Raw genomic sequence first — 14,314 nt, forward strand, 5'->3', positions numbered from 1 at the left:
GTATGTTTTTGGGAATTTATCTTATTGCTGAGGGTTTGCAAACAATGATTCCATTAGTTGAAAATTATGAAAGTTTCAATAGTTCTGTATTTTGCTGCAATATTAACTTGAAAACCCAAAGATAGAGAATGTGATATATATTATTATGTTAATTTCAGGTGCACACCCCAGTGGCTAGATGTTACCTAACTTACTAAGTGATTATCCCAAGAATCTTGTACCCACCTGGCACCACACATAGTTATTAGAATATTATTGACTATGTTCCCTATGCTGTACTTTACACCCCTGTGACTATCTGTAACTACCCTCTGTGGCTGCTTACTTAACTAGTCACACTTGGGGTCTAGGTTAGGGTACTGCCACAAGTTATGGTCTGTATCATGCCTCAGGGATACTTAAGGACGTGAGATAATACTGACAAAATACTCTTTCTTAATTAAAGTAATAGTGACCGATAGGGGTGTGTTTGAAAGTTTAGACAAAGGGAAGGGTCCCTAAAGACCTCTTTGAGGAGGTGACATTTGAGAAGACCTCAATGGAGAGAAAGAGGCCATGCAACAGTTCCAACAGCAGGAACTGCAAGTGTAAAGACCATCATGCTGAACCAGGCATAACACATTCAATCAGAAAGAAGGCCCGTGGGCTGGAGTGCAGGGAGCTGGACTGTTGCAGGAACAAAGGGAACATTCTTTATGGAGGTTTTCTAACTCCTACCTTTGTATGCGGAAATGAATTCCTTTCAATATTTAACATAGATGAAAGTAAAAAGAAAATGCTATGTTTTCTTTAATAGATGTGTCAGGTGTCATTTAAGTGCTAAAGACACAGCAATGAGCACAAAGGACACATTTCTGTTTTCATGGAGCTTACGTACCAGAAATTCCTTATGGAAGGCAGTGGCGCTTTGAGTCCTATAAAGTATTGGGTAGATTAATTGATACAATTAGGAATGCAATTTCAACCCTTTGGGATGGGGTAGGAGGTGGAGGGATAGTGGATTAGGGTGGCTTCCAGAATGCTTAGGGGTGTTTGGTTAAGACCTTAATGAGAGTGTGTATTCCCTCTCAGATGGGCTGGGGAGAAAAACAACAGAGAATCAATATGATATTTTTAAGGTCCAGGCATATCACATTTAACATCTTAGCAACTCAACAAACTTGGATTGGAACTGAGATATAATTTGTATTTTAGAAAATATATTGAAACATTTTGGGAGTAATATAAACTTTCTTATATGACTGGTTTTATTTGCTCTTGGGGCAAACAGTGATTGGATTCAGATAATACATAGTGGTTTTCTTTCTTGAGAATGTATTATTTTTGTAGTTTTTCTTATATATCCCTGTTCTACTGGCCCTTTATGAGGGATGATGATCTAACTAATGGGCTGCTAATATATAATTGTTGTGACCTTTATTTCTGACTTTATGTTTAGGGGAGATAAGTAGATAAAATAAGTTCTTTGCTTTCTTAAGGTGAAAACAATTTTAACACTCAAATTGTTAAAAGGAGAGTCAGGGTTTCCTGAGAAACCAGTACTATCTCTGGAGTATATCCTTTGTTGCAGCAGAGGCAAAGAGTTCTGTTTTTGTATTTTCAGTGATACAAGCAGCAGTGAAAGTGAAGAGAGTTCTGATTCTTCTGATGATGAGTTAATTGGCCCTCCTTTGCCCCCTAAAATGGTGGAAGAACCAGTTAATCGAATGGAGGAAGCTATTGGCCGTTTACCTCCACCTCTTCATGAAGAAGAGGAAGAGGAAGAAGAAGAAGAAGATGATGATGATGATGATGATGGTGGTGGTGATTCAGAAGACGAGGAAGTAAGTATTTCAGTGGTAATTTAAGACTTCAGGGGAGTAGTGTCTTTAGAGTAGTGTTGACATTTTCCCGCTACACTGTTATTCATGAGTGAGAGCAAATTCTGAGGAAAATATTTGAGCTTATTACTGAAAGCCCTTGTTGAAGGAACTCTAAAGGAAGTACTTCAGGAGCACAGAAATAGAATTCAGAAATAGTAAGTGGAGGGCTAGAAGCAATGTGCTAAAGGGGAAATTGATTAATAAATATCTTTTTAAATCTGCATAAGCATTGAGTAAATAATGGTAATAATGAGTAAATTTGGGGGATTTAAAAACAACGTGGATCTGAAATTTTTGTGAAAAATAATGTGTAAGATATGGTAGTGAAATCACTTTACTTATTTTGAAGACCTTGTGTTATTTGGAGGAGGCTACAGATAGTATAGTTAACTTCAGATTGATTTAAGTCAGGCATGTAAGTTACAATTTTAAGAACTGCTCAAACAATAGAAATAAATTGTGTAAGCTCCAAAGTAGTAAAAGGAAAAGACGTAAAAGAAAACCATTGGTATACTTTGTGTATTTGACACCTGGAGTGGACCACTATCCTCTGTGTGACAAATTATTCTCAGTAGTCATTAACAGATAAAACACGTAATAGTCAGAAAAATTGATAGCTTTTGTAAATCTGTCAGTGACTTTACAAAATGGACATTCTTTGCATACTCATTACAACTTAGTATTTCAAATTTGTCAACCTATCTTGGTTATCGTTAACCAAAGAAAACTTTTAGCCTGACCAGGCGGTGGCGCGGTGGATAGAGCGCCAGACTGGGATACGGAAGGACCCAAGTTCGAGACCCCGAGGTAGCCAGCTTGAGCGCAGGCTCATCTGGTTTGAGCAAAAGCTCACCAGCTTGGACCCAAGGTCGCTGGCTGGAGCAAGGGGTTACTCGGTCTGCTGAAGGCCTGCGGTCAAGGCACATATGAGAAAGCAATCAATGAACAACTAAGGTGTTGCAACGCGCAATGAAAAACTAATGATTGATGCTTCTCATCTCTCTATTCCTGTCTGTCTGTCCCTGTCTAAACCTCTCTCTGACTCTCTGTCTCTGAAAAAAAAAAAAGGCATGCAAAGAAAACTTTTAATTTTAATTTTGAAAAATTTCACATGAAATGACAGATATACACATATATATACAAAGAAACACACATGTGCTTGTGTTTGTGTGTATGTAATATTAGGAAAAGAAGTACATAAGAATAAATTTGACATTTTCATTAAAAATTTGTTTTACAATGAATTCCTAAAACTGCAGTGTTGACATTATTTTTTCCCTTTGATATCAATTCTAGGGGGCTTAAAAAATCTTTTAAAAATATTTTCACTAAAATCTATTTTATGGAAAATTTATCATTTTCTAATATATTCTATAAACACTTCTGAAGTTTTCTTCTGTAAAAATCAGAGAGAATGACTAAGTAATGGCAAATATTGTCATTAAATGTTTTATTTTATTTTTCAAATGTTTATTGTATTGATTTTAGAGAAAGAGAGGAATGGGGAGAGAGAGAGAGAGACAGGAACATCATCTCCTGTATGTGCCCCGACTAAGCATCAAACCTGCAACCTCTGTGCTTTGGGATGATGCTCTAGCCAACTGAGCTATCTGGCCAGGGCATGATTCATTGTTTTAGAATATTTTTGATGAAATCTGTTGAGGTGTTCAAACATTGCCCTTTTGAATTCTGCTGGCCTAGTCTGCCATCTTTTGTTCTTTCTCCTGGCAGTCAAAGAATAGCAGAATGGAAGATACTCAAATTTTGCTTCTTTGTCCTAATAATCATTGTTTTGAGTACAAATTTGCTGTTTAAATGCAGAAATGTGTCGTACAGCAGGACTCCTGTTCCCTCAGCATGGCTGGAAATGTTGCCCCATGTCATCTGAACTCCAGACCTAGCTCCCTAACCAGTCTCCATGTTGACCGCCAATAGCATTCTTTGAAAAAAATTGTTTTTTTATTTAAAGGAAGGGAGACCGAGAGACAGACTCCCTCATGTGCCCAACCGGGATCAACCTGGCATGCCCACTAGGGGGAGATGCTCTGCCCATCTGGGACTCTTGCTTCATTGCAACCAGAGCCATTTTTTAGCACCTGAGGTGACATCATGGAGCCATCCTCAGTGCCTGAGGCCAGTTGAGCCATAGCTGCTGGCTGCAGGAGGGAAGGAGAGGGAGAGAGAGAGAGAGAGAGAGAGAGAGAGAGAGAGAGAGAGAAGTGAGTGGGGGTGGGGAAGCAGATGGGCACTTCTCCTGTGTGCCCTGGCTGAGAATTAAACCCTGGACTTCCACACGCTGGGCCAATGCAGTTGGCCAGGGCTGACAATAGCATTCTAAATTCAACATCTAAGATCAGACTTATTTTCTACCACTTACCTTATCTCTTTGCCTCTAGGATCTTTCATTTTAATCCCTTTTTCCTCACTGCTTCAAGATTAAACTATTTGTAATGTGGGTCACATTGCAAATAATAGTACTCATTCCTTAAAAGAGAAAAAATACACCACCACAGCAGGGAGGGCCCGTCTGGGGATTCCCCAGTACAATTTGATTATGTTGTTGCTCAGAAACTTGCAAAGCACTGAGACATTCTACTGAGTAACTCAGGAAAGCAGCCAAGTTCACATACTTAAGTGGCTAAATATTTCAGCAAGTATTAATTGAAATTAATGGAAAAATGTTTTTTCAAGTAACTTTTTAAACCCAGTATTATTGAAATTAATAGAAAAATATTTTTCTCAAATAACTTTTTTAAGCCAGTGGTTCTTAGTCTGATTGTAAAAATCATCTTTGGTAATTAAAAATTATAGGTATGCTTAGGCTCTGTAACTGAAGATGAAATCAGTAGTCTGGGGTGGACCTGCATAGCTCAGCTCTCAGGTGAGCTATTTCCCCGTCCACCTGTGGCCACATCTCTTCCCAACCCTCTGTGGCTGCTTACTTAACTAGTCATACTTGGGGTCTAGGTTAGGGTACTGCCACAAGTTATGGTCTGTATCATACCTCAGGGATACTTAAGGACGTGAGATAATACTGACAAAATACTCTTTCTTAAAAAGAAAGATATGGAATTGCTGCCTTGTTTCTCTATGACAGTGAAGCCACTTGGAAGGTTACCTATAAAACTTATATAAGAACATTCTTTCTCCCAAAGTAAATTAAAAATAATTTTAATTTCCTATTCTGAAGCTGGAAACGGGGAGAGACAGTCAGACAGACTCCTGCATGCGCCCGACCGGGATCCACCCGGCACGCCCACCATGGGCGATGCTCTGCCCACCAGGGGGCGATGCTCTGCCCCTCCGGGCGTCGCTCTGCTGCGACCAGAGCCACTCTAGTGCCTGGGGCAGAGGCCGAGGAGCCATCCCCAGTGCCCGGGCCATCCTTTGCTCCAATGGAGCCTTGGCTGCGGGAGGGGAAGAGAGAGACAGAGAGGAAGGAGGGGAGGGGGTGGAGAAGCAAATGGGCGCTTCTCCTATGTGCCCTGGCCGGGAATTGAACCCGGGTCCCCCGCATGCCAGGCCGACGCTCTACCGCTGAGCCAACCGGCCAGGGCCAAAAGTAATTTTATTTTTATTATTATTTTGTGAAAAAATATTTTCTCCCTAATCTGTGAAAATTGATTTCTCTAGAAGTGTTAGTGTTTAGTTGCTTCTGAGGTTGACATGGAGAGATGGTCAGTTCCTGGCCTTCTGAATTGTATTCATTTTTATGTTTTTCATGCCTTGTCTCAAACTATACCTACTAAATCATAGCCACCATATTCTTTGAATGGCTGTGAACAGGTAGATACTCTAGGAAGTGAGCCAGTACCTCTGACAGTTGTTTTTATTATTGAAACTATATTACTGTTATGATCCTTAAAAATGTTCACTTCCCTTAAACTCAGTAATATTGTTGCTAGAATCCTATCTTGAGGAAATTTGGAAAAAGCTTTAGGCACAAAGATGTTTATCGCAGTATGGTTTTTAGAATGTATTCCATGGAGCAGTATCTGCAGGTGGTGGTGGGGGGCGGAATTGGGTCCCTCACATCTGTTTTCCTTTGAGAGGACTGAGGAGAGCATGCCCATCTCCCTGGTGGTACCAAGAAACTGATTTCTTTGTATTCAGTGTACCTCATGTATTTCTAATAAGATGACATTCCAGAAAGTAATATGTGTTCTGGTTTATAAAAGGCAAAATGTAAATAAATATCGTGGTAAAAAAAAGTGGTTGGGCTTGCTCAACTTTTTCTTTTTTTTTATTTTTATTACTTTTTTATTTATTCATTTTAGAGAGGAGAGGGAGAGACAGAGAAAGAGAGAGAGAGAGAGAGAGGAGAGACAGAGAGAGAGAAGTGGGGGAGGAGCTAGAAGCATCAACTCCCATATGTGCTTTGACCAGGCAAGCCCAGGGTTTTGAACCGGCAACCTCAGCATTTCCAGGTTGACGCTTTATCCACTGTGCCACCACAGGTCAGGCTCAACTTTTTCTTTACGGAAAGGCTTTATGTCCAAGAATGTCTGAAAATAATTGATGTAGCCTGACTTGTGGTGGTGCAGTGGATAGAGCGTTGACCTGGAGAGCTGAAATTTCTGATTCGAATCCCCAGGCTTGCCCGGTCAACACACATACAGGAAGCAACTATGAGTTGATATTCCCCGCTCCTCCCCCCTTCTCCCTCTCTCTCTTTCCCCTCTCTTAAATCAATTAAAAAAAAAAAAAGCCTGACCGGCCCTGGCCGGTTGGCTCAGTGGTAGAGCGTTGGCCTGGCATGCAGGACTCCTGGGTTTGATTCCCGGCCAGGGCACACAGGAGAAGTGCCCATCTGCTTCTCCACCCCTCCCCCTCTCCTTCCTCTCTGTCTCTCTCTTCCCCTCCTGCAGCCAAGGCTCCATTGAAGCAAAGTTTGCCTGGGCGCTGAGGATGGCTCTGTAGCCTCTGCCTCAAGCGCTAGAATGGCTCTGGTTGCAGCAGAGTGACGCCCCAGATGGGCAGAGCATTGCCCCCTGGTGGGCGTGCCGGGTGGATCTCGGTTGGGCGCATGTGGGAGTCTGTCTGACTGCCTCCCCATTTCCAATTTCAGAAAAATACAAAAAATAAAAAAATTAAAAAAAATGCCTGACCTGTGGTGGTGCAGTGGATAAAGCGTTGACCTGGAATGCTGAGGTCGCTGGCTTGTCTGGTCAAGGCACATATGAGACTTGATGCTTCCTGCTTCTCTCTTCCCTTCTCTCCCTCCCTCCCTCTCTCTATTTCTCTCTCTCTCTCCTCTCTAAAATGAATAAAATCTTTAAAAAAGCCTTAAAAAGAAGAAAATAACTGATATATGAACTGGTATATAAAATGTGGAATAATTAGAAATAATATAAATAAATATCTAGTACTATGGGGAAGGACAAGTAAGTGGTTGCACAGTGACACAGATATTATGTGGTTATCAAACATGCTGAATGAGCGCTTCACTTTCAGTAGCACTAGGAAAGGGGGTGTGCTTGTGTATGCAGTAACGGTACATGCAGGAAAACAGTTCTCTTGCTTGCTTCTGGATTGTGGCAATGAGGAGAAGGTTTTTTCCTGCCTTCCCCTCTTTTATTGTTTTCCAGTTTCCACATTGATCATAAGCTGTGCTTGTAATTAGAAACAACTAATGGGGTTACGAGCAATGAAGGATTATATAGTCCTTCACTGTAAGACAACTAAGGCCTTAATTTATAAATCTAGAACAGACAGGGAAAAAATAATCCCAAACAATAATACAGGACAACTATATAAAATAAATGTTAAGTACTAGTAAGTTTATATCTTGCCATTCTTCAAAAAGAATTTAACAAAATGAAATGCTATAAGAAAGCAAAAATGAGGAAGAATAAAGGAAAATAGAAACAGGGGACGTAAATAAATTGAACGTAATGCGTGGGAAGCTGAGTTCTATAAATTTGCTATGGGTAGGCTACGAACCCTACTCACCACCACTGGTTCCTCTCTCCCTCCTACGCCGCCTGGGTCTCTGATGCATTGACAAGTCTCACTGGGTCTGTCTGCTAACTGGCACGGGCTGTCTGCATTCCTACTACCACGCACGCCTTTGTCAGTGCATGCCACTTCAGCATCAGGAGCCCGAGGCCCTTTCCCAGCTTCTGCTGCCTCCTGGAGTTCTCTAATAGCCAGGAGGCAGTCAAGAGAAGGACACCGGTAAAGGCAGTAAAATAGGGTCCTGATTAAGGCCGTGGATTGTGGAGCCAGCCAGAGCTCTTTCACTTTCTCGGACTTTGGGCAAGTTACATAACCTTCTCCTTTGTAAAAGGAGGCTAATGAATTGGAGTTGTGTGGATCATTAAATGAATGAATGATAGAACCCATTAAAAATGAGAAAAGATACCTGTTTCAGAATAGGAACAGCACAACCAATTAGGATTGAGCACAGTGAGAGATGTGTCTGAATACCAATAAAACCATAAACCTTTTCAGTATGAAAATTCAAATAAGTATTGCTAAATAATCAATGTTTCTCATTCTTTTTCCCTATAGAGGTTAAATAATTTACCCAATTTGCTTATTTGCTCATTTACCTGGATATTAAGTGGTGGAATTACAATTCATTCGCAGGCTGTCTGTGCTTTTATCATTGCCACGTCTACTCCCTGCTCCGAAGCCTGTTTTAAGTGGCCGGCCTGTCTACTCGGGTGGGCCAAAGTAGGGTTACATTTGTGAGTACATACATGAAACAGTTTTTTCTTGTATTGTTGTTTATTAATTATTATTCTGTTTTCCATACAAACAACTGTAACCCTACTTTTGACTACCCCAGTACCAGTTACTACATTTTAAGGCTATGGCTGAGAGAGAGAAAAATAACAATCACGTAAACAAGATAGAAGTCTTTATTCTTTTTTACATAAATAAAGTCAGGTTGAATGGGTCAGAATGACTTGGCAGGCCGAGGATGGCACAGATTTAAGCTGCTTTCACTTTTCCTGTTTGTTTTGCCATGCTCAACATGTAAGCTTCAAGACTGATGCTCAAGCTGGAGCCATTCATTTTACCTTTATTTATTTAGGTTCTCGTTGCTTCTTTTTATTTGTACTATTTATTTCTTATTGAATTTACTGGGGTGACATTGGTTAATAAAATTATATAGTTCAGGTGCACAATTCCATAATTCATCATCTGTGTATTGTACTGTCTGTTCACCACCATTTACCTTCTTCTACCTCCCTGCCCCCCTTCCCTCTGGTAACCACCACACTGTTGTCTGTGTCTGTGAGGTTTTTTTTTTCTTTGCTTAATCCCTCCACCATTTTCACCCAGTCCCCAACTCTCACCCCCTTTGACAGCTGTCAGTCTGTTCTCTGCGTCTTTAAGTCTGTTTCTGTTTTGCTTGTAGTTTCTTTTGTTCAATTAGATTCCACATATAAGTGAGCTCATATGGTACTTGTCTTTCTCTGACTGGTTTCTTTCACTTAGCATAATGCTCTCCAGGTCAATCCATGCTGTCACAAAAGTTAGCTTTCTTTATTTTTTTATGGGTGAACAGTATTCCATGTGTAAATGTACCACAGCTTTTTTATCCACTCATCTTCTGACGGGCACTTGCGCTGCTTTCAAATCTTGGTTTTTGGAAATAACACTGCAATGAACATAGAGGTGCATATATTCTTTCTTTTCTTTTTTAAAAAAAATTTTATTAACTTTAATTTATTGTGTTTACATGGATTCAAATGTCCCACTGAATATAACTCCCTCACCCCCACCCGTGTCCCTTTTTTTTTTTTTTTTTTCTTTCATTTTTCTGAAGCTGGAAACAGGGAGAGACAGTCAGACAGACTCCCGCATGCGCCCGATTGGGATCCACCCGGCACGCCCACCATGGGGCGACGCTCTGCCCACCAGGGGGCGATGCTCTGCCCATTCTGGGCGTCGCCATGTTGCGACCAGAGCCACTCTAGCGCCCGAGGCAGAGGCCACAGAGCCATCCCCAGCGCCCAGGCCATCTTTGCTCCAATGGAGCCTTGGCTGCGGGAGGGGAAGAGAGAGACAGAGAGGAAAGCGCGGCAGAGGGGTGGAGAAGCAAATGGGCACTTCTCCTGTGTGCCCTGGCCGGGAATCGAACCCGGGTCCTCTGCACGCTAGGCCAACGCTCTACCGCTGAGCCAACCGGCCAGGGCCCGTGTCCCTTTTTATACCTCCTTTGTCCCCCTCCCCATAACTCCCTTCTCCCTTCCCTCTAGGATTTGCTGTCCTGCTATCTATATCTCTGTGTTAAGTATGTATAGTTTCACTAATCCCTTCACCTTCTCTGATCCCGTCCCCTCACCCCTCTTCCCTCTGACAGCTCTCCCTCTGGTCTCTGTGACCTCGTCTCTGAATCTATTTCATTCCTCAGTTCACTTTGTTAATTAGATTCCACATATATGTGAAATCATATGATATTTTTCTTTTTCTGCCTGGCTTATTCCACTTAACATAATAATCTCCAGGTCCACCCATGCTGTCACAAAAGGTAAGATCTCCTTTCTTTTCATAGCCACATAGTATTCTATTGTGTATATGTACCACAGCTTTTTAATCCACTCTTCCACTGACGGACACTTGGGCTGTTTCCAGATCTTGGCTATTGTAAACAATACTGCAATAAACATTGAGGTGCATATCTTCTTTTGAATCGGTGACTTGGTATTCTTAGGATATATTCCTAAAAGTGAGATAGCTGGGTCAAAAGGTAGTTCCACTTTTAATTTTTTGAGTAAACCCCATACAGTTCTCCATAGTGGCTGCACCAGTCTGCATTCCCACCAGCAGTGCAGGAGGGTTCCCTTTTCTCCACATCCTCGCCAGCACTTATTGTGTGTTGACTTGTTAATGAGCGCCATTCTGACAGGTGTGAGGTGGTATCTCATTGTGTTTTTTTTTTTAAATTCATTTTTCATTTTAGAGAGGAGAGGGAGAGACAGAGAGAGAGAGAGAGAGAGAGAGAGGAGAGACAGAGAGAGAGAAGGGGGGGAGGAGCTGGAAGCATCAACTCCCATATGTGCCTTGACCAGGCAAGCCCAGTGTTTCGAACCGGCGACCTCAGCATTTCCAGGTTGATGCTTTATCCACTGCGCCATCACAGGTCGGGCTCATTGTGGTTTTAATTTGCATTTCTCTGATGATTAGTGATGTTGAACATTTTTTCATATGCCTGTTGGCCATTTGTATGTCCTCTTTGGAGAAGTGTCTATTCAGTTCTTTTGCCATTTTTAATTGGATTGTTTACCTTCCTGGTGTTGCGTTTTAGAAGTTCTTTATAAATTTTGGTTATTAACCCCTTATCAGACATATTGGTGAATAAGTTCTCCCATTGTGTGGTTTGTCTTTTTATCTTGTTCATGGTGTCTTTTGCTGTACAAAAGCTTTTTAGTTTGATATAGTCCCATTTGTTCATCCTGTCCTTTATTTCACTTGCCTGTGGAGATAAATCAGCAAAAATATTGCTACCAGAGATATTGGACAGTTTACTGCTTTTATTTTCTTCCAAGATGTTTATGGTTTTACGACTTACATTTAAGTCTTTTTATCCATTTTGAGTTTACTTTTGTGAATGGTATAAGTTGATGGCCTAGTTTCACTTTTTTGCAGGTAGCTGTCCAATTTTCCCAACACCATTTATTAAAGAGACTATCTTTACTCTATTGTATGCTCTTACCTCCTTTGTCAAATATCTATTGACCATAAAGATATGGGTTTATTTCTGGTTTCTCTGTTCTGTTCCATTGATCTGTATGCCTGTTCTTATGCCAGTACCAAGCTGTTTTGAGTACAATGACCTTGTAGTATAGCTTGATATCAGGAAGTGTGATACCTCCTACTTTATTCTTCCTTTTCAAGATTGCTGAGGCTATTTGTGTTCTTTTTGGTTTCATATGAATTTTTGGAATATTTGTTCTATATCTTTGAAGTATGCCATTGGTATTTTAATAGGAATTGCATTGAATTTATAGATTGCTTTGGGTAATGTAGACATTTTAATGTTTTTTATTCTTTCTATCCATGAACATGGTATATGCTTCCACTTGTTTGTATCTTCCTTGATTTCTTTTATCAATGTTTTATAATTTTCCGAGTACAAGTCCTTTACTTCCTTGGTTAAATTTACTCCTAGGTGCTTTATCTTTTTTGTTGCTATAGTAAAGGGGATTGTTTCTTTAATTTCTCTTTCAGACAGTTTATTGTTGGTATATAAGAATGCCACTGATTTCTGAATATTAATTTTATATCCTGCCACCTTGCCGAATTCATTGATCAGGTCTAGTAGTTTTTTGACTGAGACTTTAGGGTTTTCTTTTCTTTTTTTTTTATAAATAAATTTTTATTTTAATGGGGTGACATCAATAAATCAGGGTACATATATTCAAAGAAAACATGTCCAGGTTATCTTGTCACTCAATTCTGTTGCATACTCATCACCCAAAGTCAGATTGTTCTCCGTCACCTTCTATCTAGTTTTCTTTGTGCCCCTCCCCCACCACTCTCCCTCTCCCTCCTTCCCTCCCCCCACCCCCCCGTAACCACCACACTCTTGTCCATGTTTCTTAGTCTCGTTTTTATGTCCCACCAATGTATGGAATCCTGCAGTTCTTGTTTTTTTCTGATTTACTTATTTCACTCCGTATAATGTTATCAAGATTCCACCATGCATATATATACTACATGTATTTGATTTTATTTTGTTTTTTTTGTGAACATATTAATTGCCTTTTTCCAAAGCAACAAAAGACAGATTTTGTGGATACTAATACAATCTTTAAACTCTTAGGATTTGGTTATTATATTAGCATATGTGGATTTAATTTAAGCTATTGACTAGGGTGAAAAATCATTTTTAAATCATCTCTAGCCCTGGCTAGATATGTCATTTGGTTAGAACATCATCCTGAAGCACAGAGATTGATGATTTGGTTCCTAGTCGCACATATAGGGATGGATCGATGTTTCTGTCTCTGTCTCTAAAATCAATAGAATCAACATTAAATCATGTCTATTCTGGATGATTCTGACTTTTAAAAAGGTGAAGAGGGTTGTGACTTATAATTAAATGAGGCTTTGGGATTATTGAGGATTTTCCTTTTCCTTGCTGTCCTATTTTCCATTACTGCAGAAAATTGGAAGTCAGTTTTTATGACTGTAGCTAAAGGCTAGCTGTAACAGTGACTTTTGGTTGTGAGCACCTGTTTTCCGTGAACTTTCTCTGACTCCCTGGCTGGCACGTTCTGTGGCGGAGAGTCCAAGTGAGGGCCACCACTTCACTTATGTGACTTCTGGTCTGAGACTTCTTATCCCCGTGGCCTTGGTCATTGCCAGCCACCTGTATCAGTCAGTCTCTTTCCCTCACACGTGGGGAAGGGTTTAAGACTTTAAAGTGGAGCCTGACCAGGCGGTGGTGCAGTGGATGGAGCGTCGGACTGGGATGCAGAGGACCCAGGTTCGAGACCCCGAGGCCGCCAGCTTGAGCGTAGGCTCATCTGGTTTGAGCAGAAGCACACCAGCTTGGACCCAGGGTTGCTGGCTTGAGCAAGGGGTTACTCGGTCTGCTGAAAGCCCGTGGTCAAGGCACATATGAGAAAGCAATCAATGAACAACTAAGATGTCGCAACGAAAAACTGATAATTGATGCTTCTCATCTCTCTCTCTCTCTGTCCCTATCTAGCCCTCTCTCTGACTCTGTAAAAAATAAATAAATAAAATCTTTAAAAAAAAAAAAAAAAGACTTTAAAGTGGAAAAAAACCCCCTCCCTTACTAGTTCTCAGGAGTTGGTATGAGAATGAGATGATTCATGTAAACACTAAACATACTAAGCACTCAAAATTGCTGGGTTTTACTTCATCACCAATTTTTGATCAATGGACAATTTAAATTTAATTGTAGGTTACTGGAAAGAAAAAAATTTAAAAAAACTGTGAGGAAGCTTGATTTTAAGTTCAGAGAAAATTGATGTTCTTTAAAAGAGAAATTTAATTACACCTGCGGGATTCTGTCAGCAGAGGGAGCTAGAACCTCTATTCCGAAATCCGGGGATTGTATTCCTCCCCATTCCCAAATTGCTTATGTGAGAAGGTCTTCATTCTTTAAGATGGGCACAAGGGGGCGATAGAGACATTTTGACTTTGGTAAGAATCCACTTTTTTCTACAGTGGAAGAGGAAAAAAAGAATCTTAAAACAGTAGTATTTTCTACAAAATGGAACAAGTGAGGTTTAGGTTAAGATTAATGTTAGAATAATTTAAAAAAAGAATAATGCCAGAAAATTTTTTTTATATTCTTGGTGATTTAACTATCTTGAATATATTTATAGTTCCTTTTTTTCTTTTTAAATCTTAAAGCTTTTTAGATCAGTAACAGATGCCTGTGTAGAATAAGGCTTAATGGCAGAAATAGTAAGGGTAATCTCTTTATAATTTAAGATTTAGTCTATAAGGTCAGATAAGAG

At 40.3% G+C, this 14,314-nt stretch overlaps 1 protein-coding gene across 1 annotated transcript in view; it reads left to right on the top strand.

The window, feature by feature from the left end:
* The window catches only part of WDR70 (WD repeat domain 70), a 306,182-nt gene that overhangs the window by 17,562 nt on the left and 274,306 nt on the right, over window positions 1-14,314 (top strand). Inside the window, exon 5 of the mRNA XM_066239985.1 lies at window positions 1,604-1,823. Coding sequence (XP_066096082.1) covers window positions 1,604-1,823 — 220 coding nt within the window. The remainder of the gene's footprint in view (window positions 1-1,603; window positions 1,824-14,314) is intronic.

The sequence above is a fragment of the Saccopteryx bilineata genome, chromosome 1, assembly GCF_036850765.1.
Source record: "Saccopteryx bilineata isolate mSacBil1 chromosome 1, mSacBil1_pri_phased_curated, whole genome shotgun sequence".
Classification (NCBI taxonomy): Eukaryota; Metazoa; Chordata; class Mammalia; order Chiroptera; family Emballonuridae; genus Saccopteryx; species Saccopteryx bilineata.